Genomic DNA, 20,767 nt, shown 5'->3' with positions numbered 1-20,767 from the left:
TTGGAGTTTCTTCACAACTTGGTGCCTTCTTTCTAGTGTTCCTACACATTATTCCCTTCCACATGTCCTTTGGTCCAATCAAACTGACTTGATATTCTTCACTAATAATAATGATAATAATCATAATAGCAAACATTTATAAAACACTTTAAGATTTGTAAAATGCTTTAAAAATAGAAATTCATTTTATCTTTGTAACTCCATTTCCATACCTTTTCATTGGCCTTTGTACCTAGAATGTTTTGCCTTCCTTCAAGACTTAGCTGAAACATCACTTTCTGTAGAAGTTGTTTCTTCCCTGGTTTTCCCAAGCTGCTCATGCCTTCTCTTCTAAAGTTGCCTTACATATACTTTTCATGTATCTTGTATACGTCTTTGTCTATGTGTCTGCCTGCAAGTTGTCACTGCATTAGGATATAAGCTCTTAGGGATAGGGACTTTTTACACTTTTTGTGTCTATATTCAGTATTTAGCACAGTGATTGGCCCCTAGAAAATTCTTTAAAAATGTTTGTTTTATTGATTTGTTTGATTGATATGAGTAATGCAGAAAAAAGAAAGAATGTACAGTTACCCACTGAATTTTAGTATTTCAGGTATCTGTTTATAAAATATTTTTGCTGAATTAAACCTTTATAATTCCCCCTTTTGTCATTTTAGCATTCCATCTGTAATTAAGGCCCATGGAGCTCATCTGAAGGCTAGTGCTGCAATGGTCCGCTTAAGGCTTTATGATATTTTGGCATTGTTACCCCCCAAAACTTATGAAGGTAATTAGAATTTAAAATATTGTGAAAATCTAATAAGAATTCTCACTCTAAGTAATTCTGTATTTCAAACATTCGTAATGTGGTTATTTCAGGATTTATGGGAAGAAATAATATACTTGGCAGAAATAAAAGACTATAAAAACTATATAAACTGCTGATGTGTCTTCAGTAGAATGACAGGAATCTTTGCATATTCTTGTTTGGTGCCTTGTAAATTAAATGTATCACTTGAAATATGGTTAGAATTATTTTTTGTGACTTTGTTTTTTGGTTGTTAAAAAAGTTCTGATGAAAGTATATAGCAAAATAATCAACTAGAGAAAAGTATCATTATTGTAGATAATAAAAAAAGGCAGTTTCTCATTCCAATAAGAATTATTTTAAAAATTGAATAATAGCTGCTTTTAGCAATGTAAAGGAGTAAGAATTTGCTTATTTCATGCCAATTGTCCAAAGTAGTATTACTCTAGAATCACTGTCATTGCTAGTTTACTTTTCTAAGTTTACTTTTATACAGTATTAAATGTATTTTTTGCTTTCTAATTTGTATTTCTGTTTTTTAGGCTCTTTTAACGCACTTCTTAGGGAGCTGGTGGCAGAATTTACTTTGACAGATAACTCTGCCAATACAACTACTTCCCTTCTCAGATCCCTCTGTCATTATGATGACAGTGTTCTTCTTGGTTCCTGGCTTCAAGAAACTGATCATAAATCAATTGAAGATCAGGTAGTAAATCATAAAAGAAAAAAAGTCATCCCTTTAAAAAAGAGATGAGTCATTCAACAGTGGTCTCATATGATTTTACATGGTTACTTAAAAAGAAAACAGATTCAAGATTAACCAAGACCTAGGCGGTCTTGACACCTAAAGATAACATCCTGGTAATTGATGGTTGAGTTGTTGTAGTACAGATAAGCATCTCTAGCCCTAGAATTTAAAGAGATTGTTCTACTTAATTGGTTTGCTTTAAATTTAGGCCTTGGCAACTGCAGCAAAATCATTCCTGGCCCCTATGCCCCGGGTAGGGATGGGAAGAAGGTGCAGGAAAGAGGATTTGGGGAGGCCTTATTTTTGAGAGACATACCAAAGATTAAGATTTGGTTAGTGGGTGAATTCTCAATTTTTAGTCTTATAACTTACCGTACTGTAGTAGTTTAACAGTTGCTAAAAAATCTCCTTCAAATTGCTTCAGACAGCATTTTGATGATGTATTGCGTTAGTAGTTTTAAAAAGCAATTTTAGAATTATGACACAAAAATAAATCATAATCTTTTTTAAAGTCTCACTCTTTTTTTATACTTTTTACTAACTCCCCATCTTTTCCATAAGATTTTACAAAGTATGTCTCAAAAAATAAGTTTTGTAAAGTTTTTATGTGTTTATTTTGCAGCTCCAGCCAAATAGTGCATCTGGGAGTGGTGCTTTAGAGCATGACCCATCCTCCATTTATTTACGAATACCTGCCGGTGAAGCTGTTCCTGGTCCTCTTCCCCTTGGTGTCTCAGTCATTGATGCTTCTGTTGCTCTCTTTGGTGTAGTATTTCCTCATGTTTCTTATAAACACCGGTTAGTATAAATGAGAATAAGATCAATTTTTGTAATTATTCCAAATAATTACTAGTCTTAAATTTAGATTCTTCTAAAGGTTTGGTTTTAGCAAACTAAATACAAATTTAACATTATTTGAAACCATGTTAAAAGCTTGTTCTTATTAAAAAAGATTTGATTACAGTAGTTCTATAGAAAATCTATCAGACTGAAAATAAAAGAAAATTGAATTTAAAAAGAAAATCTATTAGGAGGTTTTTGACTACCCACTTTGAGAGTAATCATAATTTGGGTAATTACTCTGAATTATGTTCTGCACTGAAAAGGTTAATGAGTAAAGAAATAACTCCTAGGGAAAATTTAACTGATACTAAGGTCAGTACAATTTTTTGATATTTAAAATTTTCTTTTTCCATTGTATTTTCAGTTATATACTTTCACATAAAGTTCACAGTATTTGTAGTTTTATGTTGATATAAGTGGTAGTAACTCATATTTTGGCACCGTTTTCATCAGGTTGAATTACTAGAATTTTTAAACTCCTATGTGATTCTTGTTAATCACTTGAATTATTTTCTTGCTTATCACTATGACTTATTTGGTTAGGATGTGATAATAATGAGGGGCAAGTAAAATTATAGGTTCCAGCTTAGTATAGGATAGTTAGCTTTGCTTATTCATAGCACTCTATGATAAACTTAATCAGTTATTTTGCTTATTTGTATCAGTGGTCACAATCAGAATGCAGTGTATATGAATCAATGCAGATAAATCCGTCACCACTATTCAAAACTAAAACTCTACCAGAAATGGATTAGTAGCATCATCTTTGTTTATAAGATATAGTACATAATTATTGGTTAGTCATTTGATTTTTATAGCTATTAATATGAGGAAGAATACAGTCAAAATATGAACCTTTCATTTTACTTTCCCAGAAAGTCATATTTTTGATAACTATATTTCAATATAATTGGTTTTCTTTTTAATCTTATATATTTCATATTATATATATTATATTGTATATAATATAGCATATATTTATATAATCTTATATATATATAATCTTATATATTTCTATTTGATCTTACATGTTTATATGTCTTCTTTATGTATTATTTATATATATCTTTTTAATCGTATATATCACATATTATAATCTTATATATTATACATCACATATATTTATATATACACTATATTAATATAATAATCATATAATATATTATATATCATGATATATAATATATATTATTTGTATACACAATATATGTATGTGTGTGTGTGTGTGTATATATATATATATATATATATATATATACACACATACATTATATATATCTTTTCGAAATGGGGTCCATAAACTTCAACAAACTGCCAAAATGATCCATGCACAAAAAAGGTTAGGAATCTCTGATGTAGCATGATCAAAAATAGACAAAAACTATCCCATGTTTACTTAGAAGAAAACCATTTACTTAGAAGAACATCAGTCCTTCTTTTTAGAAAAATTTTATTTTATAGTAAAGGAAATTTCAGGCCCAAAAAGATTATATAACATATTCAAAGTCATACAGCTAGTTACTGACAAAAAGTTGGGACGAGCCTTCTGAATCTATTAAAAATCATAATGCACCTATATGCTTTTGTTTTTTAATGAGGAGAAAGTCCAGGGACTTTATGATAATCCCATATAGAAGCAGAAATTTGGGGTTAAACAATACCCTACATATTGCCTATAGAAACCAACTTGTATATGTTTAGGTTTGAGTAAATTGTAAAAGTTTACCACTCAAAGTGGCCCTGGGTGGAGGCCTTTCTGGAGACTAGCTTATACCAATAAAAAGACATATTTGATATGGGACCCCAGGCCTACCCAGAATCTATGAGGTTGTCCCTGAACCATCTTGATCTCTGGGGGTTATTGACTAGGAGTAGGAATCCTATAGATCATAACAAATGTAGGAATGTGCTTGATTTTCCAGGGTTGTTTTTGCCCAGAGTTAGTTTTTGAATTGGGTAGGTGGTAAAATATTAGATGTCATTTGTCTTCCTTTTGGTAGTACTTGTGTCTCATTGCTCTTTAGACAAAATAACCTAAAAGAATTTTCTTTGTTCTTAAACTGTTACCATTATTTCTTCAACTTGAGGGATATACAAACCTTCTCCCTCCTTACAGTCCTCATTTTCCTTCCCCAGGGTTCAGTTAGCAACCAGAGTTGTACCTCTGGGCCTGAGCCAAAAGTAAATCAAACTCCGAGGAAAGTAAATGAGGATATACTATGTAGGAGTAACATATTTTTTTTGTATCTGAGGTGAAACATCTTCAAAACATATTATAGGTATTTTTAAGGTTATTGTTCTTTCATAGAACTCATTAACAATTGAAATTTGGTATTTTGACTGCTGGATTGCTCAAATTAGTAGGAAGACGGTTATTAGGCAAGGCTAGTTCAGAACCACATCTGATGACAATAAGACAAGAATGAAGAAAGGCTCTCTGGGATGTGATTTTCTTAAAGTTAGTTCATACTTAAGCTTATCACATTGGCATTGTTTTTGGATAAAATTAATTTTTAAAGTTTTTCATTCTGATATTACAGATTACAAATGTTGGATCATTTTGCTGAATGTGTCAAACAGGCTAAAGGTGTTCGTCAGCAGGCCGTGCAACTTAATATTTTCACTGCTGTTCTCAGTGCATTAAAGGTAATATTGCCACCAAAAGTATAAGTACTATTTTGTAATTATTAATCTGAGTGATAAGGTCATACTTTTAAATGATTTAATATGGCATGTTATAAATTATACACCTAATTAAACTACATTAAAGCAGATTGATAGCACTTAAATATTCTTTATTTTATACTGTATGATGTATATTGTAATTTACTAAGAAAATAGAATATGAAAGCAGTTTCTGCTACTCAGTAAACAAAAAGAAAATGGGATATAGTTTGCTTAATTAGGCATATATGATCATAAATTTTAAGTTTCAAGTGACCATAGAAATCATTGAGTCCAACACTTTCATTTTACAGATGAGGAAAATGAGATAAGAGAACCTTGACTTATCTAGGATCATACTGGCAGTGAGGTAGTGTAGTGGATAGAACATTGGGCCTGGAGTCAGGAAATTCTTCTTGAATTCAAATCCGGTGTTGGACTCTAGCTGACTGAATTTATAGATCATGTAATGAGAAGCCAGAGTCTTAGTTCCTGAGAAACAAAATTAACTAATTGCAAGAGAGAAAGATATTACACTAAAGTGATGGTTCATCTCCTGTTCTTTACTTAAATATGCACCATGCATGCTTAAATGACATTGTTATCCTTTATTCTTCACAATTTTTCCACATTTTAATAGAGAATTTCTTACTTAGATTGTTTTCTTTGTAAATTAATAGCATGAATGGAATCACTTAGTTACCCAACAGGTTAACTGTGCTTTGCCTTGTTTGCCAAAATTGCTTTTATATGCATGTTAGTCAGTCAGTAAGCATTTATTAAGCACCTCCCGTGTGCCATGCACTGTGATAAGTGCTAGCAATACAAAGAAAGACAAAAGACAGTTTCTGCCCTTGAGGAGCTTATGGAAGACCACAAGCAAACAACTATGTATAAGCAAGCTCTATGCAGGATCAATAGAAAATAACAAAGGGAGTGAACTGCAATTAAGAGAGATTTGGATCTTCTGGGCAATTACCCTAAATTTCAGGTTCATCTAGGTTTGGTTGTTTGAGAATTCACATACTCTATGTGTGTTTCAAAATGATGCTTAGGAGTATATTTTTAAATAATGTGGTTGAAAAAGATCCATCTAATGAAGTAATTTGTATACATGTGACTATTGCAATGTGGTTTTTTTTCTATTTCAAATTTATTTTGGATTTTTTTTTTAAATCACATAGGGCTTAGCTGAAAACAAAAGCACTTTAGGCCCTGAGGAGGTTCGTAAATCTGCTCTGACATTGGTTATGGGTGCTCTTGATAATCCAAATCCCATTTTAAGATGTGCAGCTGGAGAAGCCCTTGGAAGAATGGCTCAAGTGGTTGGTGAAGCAACTTTCATTGCTAGAATGGCTCAATATAGCTTTGACAAGTAAGTTTTTTTTTTACCAAGAAGTACGTTTCTCACATAGACAAAAATAATTTGAAAAATCAAAACTTAAGAAATTGGCCATAGTTTCTTTATAACCTGAAGGCAAGTGTCAGTATTTTTGTCTTTTCACAATTAATTGACTAAACTTCAGAGATAAAGAGATATTGTACTTTGGGTGGACAGGAAAATTCCATGATCACTTTAATAGCATATGTTCGATGAGAGAGAATGAAGGAGTCTATCAATAAGGTGAAATTAGTTAACATTTAAATATTTGCAATAATTACAGGGAATGGAGGGACAGATAATTTAAAATAGCAAATACACAAAAAATAATTTATATCTGGCTTATAACCAGTTGTGGGTATATATGATCTAGGAATTAACTTAAAAATTGTGAAGACTTTATTTACAAGGAATTAGGAAGCTCTCTGGTTTACTCATCTTACCTGTGGACACTGCCCTAAGTTATCTTCTTCACTCTCCTTGAACACTATTTGAGGAGCATATCCAGCAGGCAGTTAAACAGGGATAGTTAAGTGGATGAGATGTTGTTAGTAGGGATTTCCCAGATGCCAGCCAAGCAAGTACCTATGTATTAATAAGAATTCACAAGAATAAGCAATAGTTGAGTTATTTGGGCTGGGAGCCAAGATGGCGGCTGGAAAGCAGGGACTAGCGTGAGCTCCCTGCTGAGTCTCTCCAAAAACCTATAAAAAAATGGCTCTGAACCAATTCTAGAACTGCAGAACCCACAAAATAGCAGAGGGAATCAGGGCTTCAGCCCAGGACAGCCTGGATGGTCTCTGGGTGAGGTCTATCCCGCATGGAGCTGGGAGCGGAGTGGAGCAGAACCCAGCGTGGGTGGCACAGACCAACCAGACCAGGAGCTAGGTGGAGCGTGCCCTAGTGCTCTGAATCAGTGAGCTGCAGCAGTTACCAGACTTCTCAACCAACAAACACCAAAGAAAACAGAGAAGATTAGTGGGAAAAGCTGCTGGAAGTGGAAGGAGTTCAAGGTTTAGCCACCGCCCCGGGGGCAGCAGAGGTGGGGCAGCTACAGAACTAGAGCTGCAGTTGCTTCCAGCCCCAGGCCCACCTGGTAGGAGGAATTAAGTGGTGGATCAGAACAGGAGTGCAGAGCCTGCTGAAGATGTAAGTCCAGTCCAGGTTGGGAGTTCTTGGGGAAGGAGGAGTGCTGGCGTGGCAGAGCTGGCACATCCCCCCAAGCTTGGAACATAGTTCTCTTAACTCTACAAGCAGTCATACCCTGCTGAAAAACTCAAGGGTCAAGTTAGTTGGCTGGGAATATGGTCAGGCAGCGAAAACGCACCCAGATTCAGTCTCAGACTTTGGAAGCTTTCTTTGGTGACAAAGAAGACCAAAACATACAGACAGAAGAAGTTAACAAAGTCAAAGAGCCTACAACAAAAGCCTCCAAGAAAAACATGAACTGGTCTCAGGCCATGGAAGAGCTCAAAAAGCATTTGGAAAAGCAAGTGAGAGAACTAGAGGAAAAATTGGGAAGAGAAATGAGAAGGATGTGAGAAAACCATGAAAAACAAGTCAATGACTTGCTAAAGGAGACCCAAAAAAATACTGAAAAATATACTGAAGAAAACAATACCTTAAAAAACAGACTAACTCAAATGGCAAAAGAGCTCCAAAAAGCCAATGAGGAGAAGAATGCCTTGAAAGGCAGAATTAACCAAATGGAAAAGGAGGTCCAAAAGACCACTGAAGAAAATACTACCTTAAAAATGAGATTGGAGCAAGTGGAAGCTAGTGACTTGATGAGATATCAAGATATTATAAAACAGAACCAAAGGAATGAAAAAATGGAAGACAATGTGAAATATCTCATTGCAAAAACAACTGACCTGGAAAATAGATCCAGGAGAGAGAATTTAAAAATTATTGGACTACCTGAAAGCCATGATCAAAAAAAGAGCCTAGATATCATCTTTCAAGAAATAATCAAGGAGCACTGCCCTGATATTCTAGAGCCACAGGGCAAAATAGAAATTGAAAGAATCCATCGATCACCTCCTCAAATAGATCCCAAAAACAAATCTCCTAGGAATATTGTCGCCAAATTCCAGAGCTCCCAGGTCAAGGAGAAAATACTACAAGCAGCCAGAAAGAAACAATTTGAATATTGTGGAAACACAATCAGGATAATCCAAGATCTGGCAGCTTCTACATTAAGAGATCAAAGGGCTTGGAATACGATATTCCAGAGGTCAATGGAGCTAGGATTAAAACCAAGAATCACCTACCCAGCAAAACTGAGTATCATGCTCCAAGGCAAAATATGGATTTTCAATAAAATAGAGGACTTTCAAGCTTTCTCATTGAAAAGACCAGTGCTGAATAGAAAATTTGACTTTCAAACACAAGAATCAAGAGAAGCATAAAAAGGTAATCAAGAGAAAGAACAAGAAAAAGAAATTGCAAGGAACTTACTAAAGTTGAACTGTTTTGTTTACATTCCTACATGGAAAGAGGACGTGTCTGATTCATGAGACCTCAGTATTTGGGTAGCTGAAGGGAACATGTGTGTGTGTGTGTGTGTGTGTGTGTGTGTGTGTGTGTGTATGTATATGTTTATGTGTATGTATGTATATGTGAATGTGTATGTATGTATGTGTGTGTATATATATGTATATGTTTATGTGTGTGTATGTATATGTGAATGTGTATGTATGTATGTGTGTATATATATATATATAGAGAGAGAGAGAGAGAGAGAGAATGAGAGCAAGTGGGCACAGGGTAAGTTGAAGATGAAGAGAAGATATCTAAAAGAAATAAAATCAAATTAAGGGATGATGAGAGAGGAATATATTGAGAGAGGGAGATAGGGAGAGATAGAATGGGGTAAATTATCTCACATAAAAGTGGCAAGAAAAAGCAGTTTTGTAGGAAGAGAAGAGAAGGCAGGTGAGGGGGAATGAGTGAATCTTGCTCTCATCAGATTTGACCTGAGGAGGGAATACCATACATACTCAATTGGGTATCTTACTCCACAGGAAAAAAGGAGGAAGAAGATAAAAAAAAGGGGTGGATGATAGAAGAGAGGGCAGATGGGGGTGGAGGTAATCAAAAACAAACACTTTGAAAGGGGACAGGGTCAAGGGAGAAAATTCAATAAAGGGGGATAGGTTAGGAAGGAGCAACATATAGTTAGTCTTTCACAATATGAGTATTGTGGAAGGGTTATACATAATGATACGAATGTGGCCTATATTGAATTGCTTGACTTCTTAGGGAGGGTGGGTGGGAAGGGAAGAGGGTAGAGAATTTGGAACTCAAAATTTTAAAAACAGATGTTCAAAAACAACAAAAAAAAGTTTTTGCATGCAACTAGAAAATAAGATACACAGGCAATGGGGTGTAGAAATTTATCTTGCCCTACAAGAAAGGAAGGGAAAAGGGGATAGGAGGGGAGTGGGGTGACAGAAGGGAGGGCTGACTAGGGAACAGGGCAACCAGAATATACGCCATCTTGGAGTTGAGGGGGAGGGTAGAAATGGGGAGAAAATTTGTAATTCAAACTCTTGTGAAAATCAATGCTGAAAACTAAATATATTAAATAAAAAAAAAAGAAAAAAAGGGGAAAAAATAGTTGAGTTATTTGAATTAGGAGTATCACCTTCAATGTACTTCTGAGTTATTGTAAAACCTTAGTGTTTTAGAGAAGAGGAAGAAGAAAGTGTGTTATTGTGAAAAGAGCACTGTGCTTGGAAACCTCAGTTTTCCCATCTCTGAAATGGAGTCATACCTGTAATAATGACTTTACAGAATTATTGTGAGAACAAAATTAAGTATTATGTAAAATACTTTGGAAACTTTACTTTTAAATAGTACTTTGAAAATATCAACTATTATTGGATACAGCAAAATGTCACGAGAGTCAGTGTGTCATATTGAGGAGAGCGCTGGACTCAGGAGGAGTTGAGACTATTTCCAGTTCTGGCTTTAACACTAAATATTTGTGTGACTCTAGACAAGCAACTTGACCTCAGTCTTTTTCCTCATTTATAGAATGCCTGTAATAATAATTGTACTATCTACTTCCCAGGTTTGTTGTGAAAAAGGCTCTTTGTAAACATTAAAGCACTATATAAATATGTTATTATTAGGGAGCTAATAAGATCTAGTTCTGGTGATAACTCCTGACAACTCACTGTTTTCCTTTACTTTTAGAAGTATGACAGGACAATATTAAAGCATCGTATCATTTTACCCCTGAAGAGAATATAATGAAGTCAGAAACAAAAATAGAATAACTACTCAGTTATTTGGTATTATATGAGTCAATATAGTTAAGCATATTTTCTAGATATCTGGAGTATTAATCTTACAAATCCTAGAGCTTCAGTTTAACCTATTAAAATGGAAATCTTTTTAATACTCTACATCTTTTGAAATTTTTTATACTCTACATTTCCCTGTCTATAGTATGTGGAACTATTTAAATCTTTTCTTCATGACTCATTGTTACCATTATGAACGTCCACTTTTTTATTGTGCTTTAAATGTAACTATGGAAAAGATATGGGACATAGGGCTGTAAGAGTACCTAACCACCATTCTGAAACTTGCTTTGCTGAACATATTCTTGATGTCACTTTACTTGTTGATCACTTGACCCTTTCTCATAAAAATGGGAGCGATGTACAATTCTATGGAGCAATTAGGTAGCACAGTGGATAGTGGTTGGCTTAGAGTCAGGAAGACTCATCTTCCTGCGTTTAAATCTGGCCTCAGACACTTACTAGGTGTGTGACCCTGGACAAGATACTTAATGCTGTTTTCCTCAGTTCTTCATCCATAAAATGAACTGGAGAAGGAAATGCCAAACACCCCAGTATCTTTGCCAAGAAAACTCCAGATAGAGTCAGAAAAGTTGGGCAAGACTGAAACAACTGAATGACAACAACAAATACTATATTCAAAACATTGTTCCATAGGCTGGTACATAAAGAAAAAAATGCCTTCACAGAGCTTCTATTCTACTAAGGTTGGAGGAGAGAATATACTATATATACAAGTAAGTATAGTAAAAAAGAGTAACTAGCTCCCACACTAACAAAGGTAATGGAGGGTATCAAGTAAAGATTCACTGGCTTGTTTGTACCTTAATCTGATTCTTAAAGTAAAATAAGGATTTTAAGAAGCAGAAATGAAAAGGAAGTACATTCCAAGACTATGGACCACTTATGCAAATGCACAGAGGTAGGAGATGGAATATTGGCTTTCTACTTCAGCTTAAACATCTACTGCATAAACTGTAGGGTATATGTATAGTTATGCTGATGGCTATGTATATTCTTTAGCAGTCTCATTCAAAAGATGTCATGAGTCTTTAGTTCTGTTTTAGCCATAAATTTATTCAATTCTACATTGTTGTTTTTATTTATATTTTTGTTAAATTTATCCAGATCACAGATAGGGATATTAAAGTCTCCTATGATTACTGTGTTACTAGCTACTGTGTTACTAGGTACCACTTGAAACTTCTGCAAAAATTGACCATATATTAGGACAAAGACCTAGTGCAAATAAATGTAAAAAGACATTCTGTGTAAGCTGATGGAGAACATGGACTCTCCTTTGATTACTACTGACTGATATTACATCACTTCCTTTTTGGTCATATATCTCTTTCTTTTGGTATAGTTTGTACCAGTTCTCTAAAATTCTTCACAGATTTTGGCTTTACAAGTAATCATCTTAAACGTAAATTTTTTTTCAGATTAAAATCTGCTCGAGATGTTGTTTCCCGAACTGGCCATTCATTGGCTCTTGGCTGTCTGCATCGATATGTTGGGGGGATAGGATCAGGACAACACCTCAAGACCAGTGTTAGTATTCTACTAGCACTGGCTCAAGATGGAACTTCACCTGAAGTTCAGGTACAGTGTGATTTTAAAATTGTTTTTAAAAAGTTACTTTTTGCTGCCAAATTGCAAACTCTTCAATATGTTGCAATGAAAATGCAGATTTCCTCCATCACTGGACATATGTCAGTCAGATATTACTTATGGACAATGAACTGATTTCAGAAGTAAGAAGGAGAAAGGGATAAGGCTATATATATATCTTATTTAGGAAACTGTAAAGTACTTTCGTTGACTCAAAAAATTTGGATCGTTTGATTTATTATGTTAAATGAATATCGGGATTTCTTTTGTGTGCTATTCGTCCCTTTCTCTACCACTAGCTGGCTGTGTGACGTTTGTAAGTCATGTTATTGCCTTTGGTCTATTCCTTCATCTGTAAAGTAATGTGTATTGACTAGTTGATCTCTGAGGTTCCTTATTACTTTAAAATTCTGTGATCCTATTCAGTTTTGGCTTTGATTCATAAGCCTGTGTTCTTGTTGTTATTATCTAAAATTTCAAATAAGAGTTTAGTACTCATAAAATCTTACTAATTATAGTTTCTTTTTAAAAATTCAATTTTATTTTCAATTCCAAATTCTGTCTCCATGCTATGCCATGCATTGAGAAGAGAAGAAAAACAAAACCCATTACAAATATATATATATTCTTGCAAAAAAATTTCTGCTTTAGCCATGTCCAAAAAAGAAAAGAAAAGAAAGATTAACATGCTTCATTCTGCACTTGGGGTCCATCAGCTTTATCTGGAGATGGATAATGTATGTCACCATAAGTTCTTTGGAATTGTAGTTAGTTATTGTGTTGATCAGAGTTCTAAGTCATTCAAAGTTATCTTTTACGATATTGTTGTTATTGTATAAACTATTCTTCTGGTTCTGCTCACTTTACTTTGCCTGAGTTCATTTCATACAAGTCCTCAGGTTTTTTTCTGAAAATCATTTTCATCATTTCTTATAGCACAAAAGTATTTCATCACATTCATATACTATAATTTGTTCAGCCCTTCTCTAATTGATGGGTGTACTTTCAGTTTCTAATTCTTTACTCCCACAAAAAGAGTTGCTATAAATATTTTTGTACATATTAATCCTTTTTCTCTTTTTAAAATTAGGTATAGACCTGCTTTTCAAGGTTCCTATCTCTGCTAGCTGTTCATTAAAGTGTTTTCTCATAATCCTTCCAACATTCGTCATTTTCTCTTTTTTTGGTCAACTTTGCCAATCTGATGGGTGTGATGTGCTGAGTCAGGGTTGTTTTACTTTGCATTTCTCCAATTAGTAGTGATTTAGAGCACTTTTTGCATATGTTTATCGATTGAATTTTGATTTGATTGGATGTTGAATTTCTTCCTCTGAAAATGCCAGTTCATATCCATTGGCCATTTATTGATTGGGAAATAGCTCTTATTCATATAAATTTGGCTCAGCTCCATATATATCTTAAAATGATTTTTCAAGAAACTTGCTATAAAGAATTTTTTTGCATTTTCCTGTTTTTCTTCTAATTTTAGCTCCATTTGTTGTGTTTATTCAAAAACTTAAATTTTTAAAAATCAAAATTCTTTATTTTACCTTCTGTGAACCTCTCTGCCTTTCGTTGTCATCTGAACTCTTCCCTTATGCATAGGTTTAACAGGTAATTTCTCCTATGCTCCACTGATTTGCTTGTTATTTCACCCTTCATGTCTAAATCATGTATCCATTTTGAGCTTATCTTGGTATATAGTGTGAATGCTTGTTTATACCTAGTTTCTGCCAGATTATTTTCCAGTTTTCCCAAAGTTTTTATTAAATAAAGATTTTTTGTCCCCATAGCTGGGATCTTTAGGTTTATCAAATACTAGATTACTGTGCTTATTTACCTCCATATGTTGTGTATCCAATCAATTCTACTGATCAACTTCTCTTTTTCCTATCCAGCACCAAATTGTTTTGATGATTGTAGCTTATGTTATAGTTTTAAATCTGATACTTGCTAGTCCTCTTTCTTTCCTTTTTTAATGTTGATGTTCTTTACCTTTTATTTCTCCACTTGAATTTTATTACTATTTTTTTCTAACTCTATAACTTAATCCTTTGTTAATTGGATTGGTATGGTAAATTAATTTTGGTGGTAATATTGTTTTTATTATATTGGCTTGGCCTGTCCATAAGCAATGAATATTTCTCCATTTATTTGGATCTTTTTTTCTGTGAAAAGTGTTTTGTAATTATGTTTATATAGTTCCTTTGAGTTTCTTGGCAGGTAGACTCCCAAGTACTTCATGTTTTGTTGTTATGTTAAATGTAATTTCCTTTTTTATCTTTTCCTGTTGGATTTTATTGGTATTGCTAATTATTTGTGTGAGTTTATTTTATAGTCTTCAACTTTGTGGAAGATGTTAATTGTTTTGATTATTTTTTTGTTGACTTTCAAAGGTTCTAAACATCATATCACAGGCAAAAAATAATGTTTTGTTTCCTCTTTGCCTTCACTTATTCTTTCAATTTCTTTTTCTTGTTTTCTTTTTTAGCTAACATTTCTAATACAGTATTGTGTAATAATAGTGATAATGGACATTGATTTTGGAAAGACTTTTAGCTTATCCCCGCTATAGATAATCCTTGCTCTTGGTTTTATATAGATAATACTTATCATTTTAAGGAAAGCTCTATTTCTATATTTTCTAGTACTTTTAAAAGGAATGGGTGTTTTATTTTTTCAAAAGCTTTTTCTGTAGCTGTTGAAATAATTTTGTGATTTTTTTGGTTTTTCTTATTTATATGGTCAACAACGTTTATACTTTTCCTAATATTGAACCAGCCTTGCATTCCTGGTATAAATCTCATTCTAGTATGATCATTGTGATTTATTGCTCTAGTCACCTTTCTAATATTTTATTTAAAGTTTGTGCGTAAATATTCATTAGGGAAATTGATCAATAGTTTTTTCTGTTTTTACTCTTCCTCATTTAGGTATCAAGACCATATTTATGTCACAGAAGGAATTTTGTGGGATCCCTTCTTTAACTATTTTTTAAAAGAGTTTATGTTGTTAAAGAACAATTAGTTGGTCTTTAGAAATTTGGTGGAATTCACTTGTAAATACATCTGCTTCTTGGTTTTTTCTTTGGGAATTCATTTGTAGCTTGGGAAATTTCTTTTTCTATGAAAAGGTTAAGTATTCTATTTCCTCTTCTGTTAACTTGGAAAATTTTAGTTTTTGTAAACATCTATTTCACCTAGGTTGTCAGTTTTATTGGCATATAGTTGGGCAAAATGGCACCTAATAATTGGTTTAATTTCTTCTTCATTCATTGTGAATTCATTTTTTTCATTTCTGGGGCTGATAATTTGATTTCTTTTTCAAAAAATTGAATTAGCTAATGATTTTGCTATTTTGTTGTTTTTTTCTTAAACGAGCTCCTGGTTTTATTTATTAGTTCAGTGGTTTTTTAATTTTTAATTCTATTGATCTCTCCTTTGATTTCCAGAATTTCTTTTTTGGTATTTAATTGGAGGGAGGGAGAGGGTATATGTTGGTTTTATAGGGTTTTTTTTTTTAGTTGTATGCCCAATTCATTGATCTGGTCTTTCTTTTGTTGTTGAAGGCATTTGGGGATATAAATTTCCCCAAAGTGTTGATTTGACTGCATCCCAAAATCTGCTGTGTTGTTTCATTGTTGTCAATATCTTTAATGAGATTATTGATTGTTTCTAAAATTTGTTCTCTGACCTACTCATTCTTTGGGATTAAGTTATTTAGTTTTTCACTTAGTTTTTGATCTTTGCTTCAAAGTACCTTTGCTGAATATAATTTTAATTACATTATGGTCAGTAGATGATGCTTTCAACATTTTTCCTTTTCTGCATTTTTGTGAGGTTTTTATTCCTTAATACATGAAAAGTTTTTGGAGGTGCTACACACAATTTAGGATAGGCATACTCCTTTCTATTCCCACTCAGTATTCTCCGGAGATCTATTATATCTAACTTTTTAAAGTTTTTTTTAGGTCTTTAACTTGTTTATTTTTTGTTAGATTTATCTAGGTGTAAGAGGGGTAAACTGAGGTACCTGGCTATTTTAGTTTTACTATTTTTTCTTATAACTTATTTAAATTTTCATTAAAGAGTTTAAATTCTATGCCATTTGTTGCATACACACATATTTAGTATTCATCTTAATTCATTGATTATGGTACCTTTTAGCAAAATGTAGTTTCCTTGTTTATCTCTTTTAATTAGGTCTATTTTTGCTTTTGCTTTATCTATGATCATGGTTGCTATCTCAGTCTCATGCTCCACACACACCCCCCCTCATCTTTTTAACTTCAGCTGAAACATAATAAATTCTACTTTAGCTCCTTATTGTAACTCTCTATCCTTCTATTTCAGGTGTGTTTCTTGTGTACAACATATTGTTTGGTTCTGATTTCTAATCTTTTTTTTTTGTTTTATATCCTTTTTGTTTAATACTTTTTTGTTTTGTAAGTGAGTTCCATTCACATTCACAGTTATGATTGCTAACCATGTTTTTCCTTCCATCCTATTCTATTATACTTTTCTTTCTCTTTTTCCTTGCTTTATTTTTTAAGAGTCTCTTTTGCTTCTGACTACTGCCTCCCTTAATATATCCTCCTTCCGATTCTTCCCTTTCCCATAACTCTTTTCTAACCTATTTCCCTGTTGGGTAAAATATATTTCTTTGTAACTATGTGTGTAGCTATAGCCTTCCTTCCTTTAACTAATTCAGATGTTAGATTCCAGTGTTGCCTACTCCACCCTGTAGTTCCTTCCTTAACCCGGAAACTCTGGGTTTTGGTTATAATATTCCTGGGAGTTTTGATTTTGGAATTTCTTTCAGAAAGTGACTGGTGGATTTTAAAAATTTGTACTTTGCCCTCTAGTTCTAAGATATTTGGGAAGTTTTCTTTTATGATACTTTGAAATATGATGCCTAGGCTTTAAAAAAAAATTGTTCATGCTTTTCTACTTGTCCAGTGATTCTTAAATCATCTCACCTTTATTTGTTTTCCAGGTCAGTTCTTTCATCTGTGAAATATTTCACATCTTCTCATGTCTCATGGAGTCATTAGCTTCTATTTAGCCAGTTCTAATTTTCAAAGAGTTTTTTCTTCAGGAAAGTTTGTGTCTCTTTTTCCAAGCTATTAATTCTTTCTTTTTAATTCTGGACAATCTATAGCTACAGCTTTGCACAAACATCATAGTATATGGTGCCAATGCTCACTCCCATTTCGTGACCATCTTTCATCCTTCCCCAATTATATGCATCTTCACTGGCATTACCGGTTCATATATATAAGTTCAAAGGATCATAGATTTGGGATTGATAGGGAGCTCAGAAGTCATGCCTTCTGATCTCCTCATTCTATTTTACTGATGAAAGAGCTAAGACTCAGAGAGGGGAAGTGACTTACTGAAGATAAAACACATTGTAAGTGGCAGATCTGGGATTTGAATCCAAGCCTTAGTTTCTTCCTCTGTGAAATGAGAGATTGGGCAAGAAAGTTATATAGGAATGAAGGGTTGGAAGAGGATTAGTAACCTAAGTTCTAGATCTGTCTCTAACTCTGAATCTATTTTTCAATGATTTTGTCCATATTGACTGAATATACATTTTCAGCCTAGTGAATTTTGCTATGATTACTGTAGATTTAGCAAACTGAAAAATTGTATTAATTTTTTTTCTCCCCAAGGGTAATGATTAACTTTTAGAAACACTCTTTTGCTCTGATCATTGTTGGTGAGTCAGCCCAGTCATGTCTAACTCCTCATGACCCCATCTAGGGCTTTCCTGGCAAAGATGCTAGAGTGGCTTTGCATTTGCTCCCCCAGCTTATTCTACAGATGAGGAAACTGAGGCAAACAGGGCCAAGTGACTTACCCAGGGTCACATAGTCAGCAAATGTCTGAGGCCAGACCTTGTACTTATCTGTGGTGGAGAGAGTGCCCATATAATTCAGATAGAAATATCATGCAAATTAGATACCAGCTTTGGGGTATATGAGGTATTGATGGAGGACTAGCATTTCTGGTGTGAGGGCTTACCAAGCTCTTTCAGGGCTGCTTATCCATCTTTGGTGTCTGTCTGGAACTTTTTCTTTTGTTTTCTTCTCTTTTTTGGAGGGGAGAAGGCAGGGTGATTGGGGTTAAGTGACTTGCTCAAGGTCACACAGCTAGTAAGTGTGTCAAGTGTCTGAGGCCGGATTTGAATCCAGGTCCTCCTGACTCCAGGGCCAGTGTTCTACTCACTGCACCACCTAGCTGCCCCCAAATTTCATTTTATTTTATTTTTTGGAGGGGGAAAGGCAGGGCAATTGGGGTTAAGTGGCTTGCCCAAGGTCACACAGCTAGTAAGTATGTCAAATGTCTGAGGCCAGATTTAAATTCAGGTCCTCCTGACTCCAGGGCCAGTGCTCTACTCACTGTGCCACCTAGCTGCCCCTGTCTGCCGGGCACTTAACTTGTACCTGTGGCTCCAAGAAGCTATAGCATGCACAGAGGCCACACCGTGATAAAACCATCTCAGCAGATGTGCCAAACCAGACTGAGGGTAACCAAGAAACCTCAAACCCATTGGTGAGTTAGAGAGATGTCTACCCCAAGCATGTGAAGACTTCTTCTGACAGAATGGGTAGATGAAAACATTTGTTCCAACAGCCATGAAGGTGGCTGAAGGAGGCACTGTTTAGGTCTTAGAACTTGGTCAGACATCAAAGACAACAAGATCATTTGCTGTATCCTGGGCCATTGCCAGTCATCCTGTCTTTTGTCTTGCCACTGGACTTAGATGATTCGGAAAGGGAGAGTGAGACCGACTGTATAACTATGCCTCACATAAATACAATTCATGTGCAAGTCAAGACATAAATGCATGATGTCATTGATCCTTTTTGAAAACAGATGAACAAAATTTTTTTATATTTTTCTTCCTGGTCACAAAGCCAAATGGCAGAGTGAGACCAGCATTCTTTTTTAAAATATTGTTTTATTTCTTCTAATTACCTGTAAAGACAATTTTTAACATTCATTTTTAAAAATTTTGGTGTTCAGAATTTTTTCCTTCAACTACCCCCTTGCTAAGACAGTAAGCAATTTGACATAGGTTATATGTGTGCAATCATGTAAAAAACATATTTCCATATTAGTCATGTTGTGAAAGAAGAAACAGGCCCAAAAGAAAAGAACCATGACAAAAATAAGGAAAGTAAAAATAGTATGCTTCTATCTGCATTCAGACTCCATCAGTTCTTTTTCTGGATATGGATAGTATTTTCCACCATGAGTTCTTTGGTATTGCCTTGGATCATTGTATAGCTGAGAATATCTAAGTCATTCATAGTTGCTCATAGTAAAATGTTGCTATTACTGTGTTCTCCTGGTTCTGCTCATTTCAGTTTGCATCAGTTCATGTAAATCTTTGAACTCAGCCTGCTTGTCATTTCTTGTAGCCCAATAGTATTCCATTACATTCCATATCTTGTTCAGCCATTCCCCAACTGCTGGATATCCCCTCAATTTTCAGTTCTTTGCCACCACGAAAAGAGCTGCTGTAAATATTTTTGTACATAAAGGTTCATTTTTCCTTTTTGCAATCTCTTTGGGATAGAGACCAGCATTCTTGCCAAGTTCTCCCAATATAACTCTTCTATAACAACTTAAAAAAAACACTCCTTAACAAATTCTGAGTGGAAAATCCAACAAAAAGTCATGAGTCATTTATTTTTCAGGCCAGGGCATCTTAGGAAGACAGACAAAAGAGGTCTATGGACAGTGGGTTAGGGCTGACTGGGAGCACAGCACAGTGTAAGTGGCATGAGCTGTGGGCCTTGTCAGCAATAGAGCCAGGATTTGAATCCAAATCCTCTGACTCCAAATCTAACACTTTTACACTGCAGCTATGTTCACATATACTAAGTTAATTGACTGCATATCATAATCTGCATTATATATTCATTGTTTGCTTGAGATTTGCTTTATGATTTATTAGTCCCATTTTTAAAGGGCTAATTGCAGTCAATGTAGTAAAAAAAAATAATTTAAACAACCCTAGAGAATCACTTTTCAATTTAAACTTTGCACATAATATTTTTCATGATGGTGGCAAGGAACTTTAGTGAGCATATGCCACCTTGTTTTATAAGCTTTGCTTGATTTTTAAAATCAGAGTGTTTCAGGTATTGTATTTAACAAAGTATCTTATATGATTAAAAAATATGGAAAGACATATTAGAGATCATTTAAAACTGTGTGTTGCTTTATGGAATCAAATACTTTTTTGTAATCAATGTACAATGCAATGGGATTTTGTATTCCTAGCACCATCACCAGATTTAGAATTGGAGGGGACCTGAAAGGTCATCTGTTCCACCCAAATCATTTAAAAATGATGGGGTCTGAGCCTCAGATAAGTAACATGCTTAATAGATAATAAGTCAT

General features: G+C 34.1%; 1 protein-coding gene across 1 annotated transcript in view; it reads left to right on the top strand.

Moving 5' to 3' along the window:
* The window catches only part of HEATR5B (HEAT repeat containing 5B), a 153,402-nt gene that overhangs the window by 45,542 nt on the left and 87,093 nt on the right, over positions 1–20,767 (top strand). The window contains exons 14-19 of the mRNA XM_036752266.1: positions 660–769; positions 1,333–1,496; positions 2,161–2,336; positions 4,922–5,027; positions 6,230–6,420; positions 12,182–12,341. Of these exons, the coding sequence (XP_036608161.1) occupies positions 660–769; positions 1,333–1,496; positions 2,161–2,336; positions 4,922–5,027; positions 6,230–6,420; positions 12,182–12,341 (907 nt within the window). The remainder of the gene's footprint in view (positions 1–659; positions 770–1,332; positions 1,497–2,160; positions 2,337–4,921; positions 5,028–6,229; positions 6,421–12,181; positions 12,342–20,767) is intronic.

The sequence above is a fragment of the Trichosurus vulpecula genome, chromosome 3 (genome assembly GCF_011100635.1).
Source record: "Trichosurus vulpecula isolate mTriVul1 chromosome 3, mTriVul1.pri, whole genome shotgun sequence".
Classification (NCBI taxonomy): Eukaryota; Metazoa; Chordata; class Mammalia; order Diprotodontia; family Phalangeridae; genus Trichosurus; species Trichosurus vulpecula.
The sequence above is the reverse complement of the archived record's forward strand: the minus strand, read 5'-3'. Positions and strand labels throughout refer to the sequence as shown.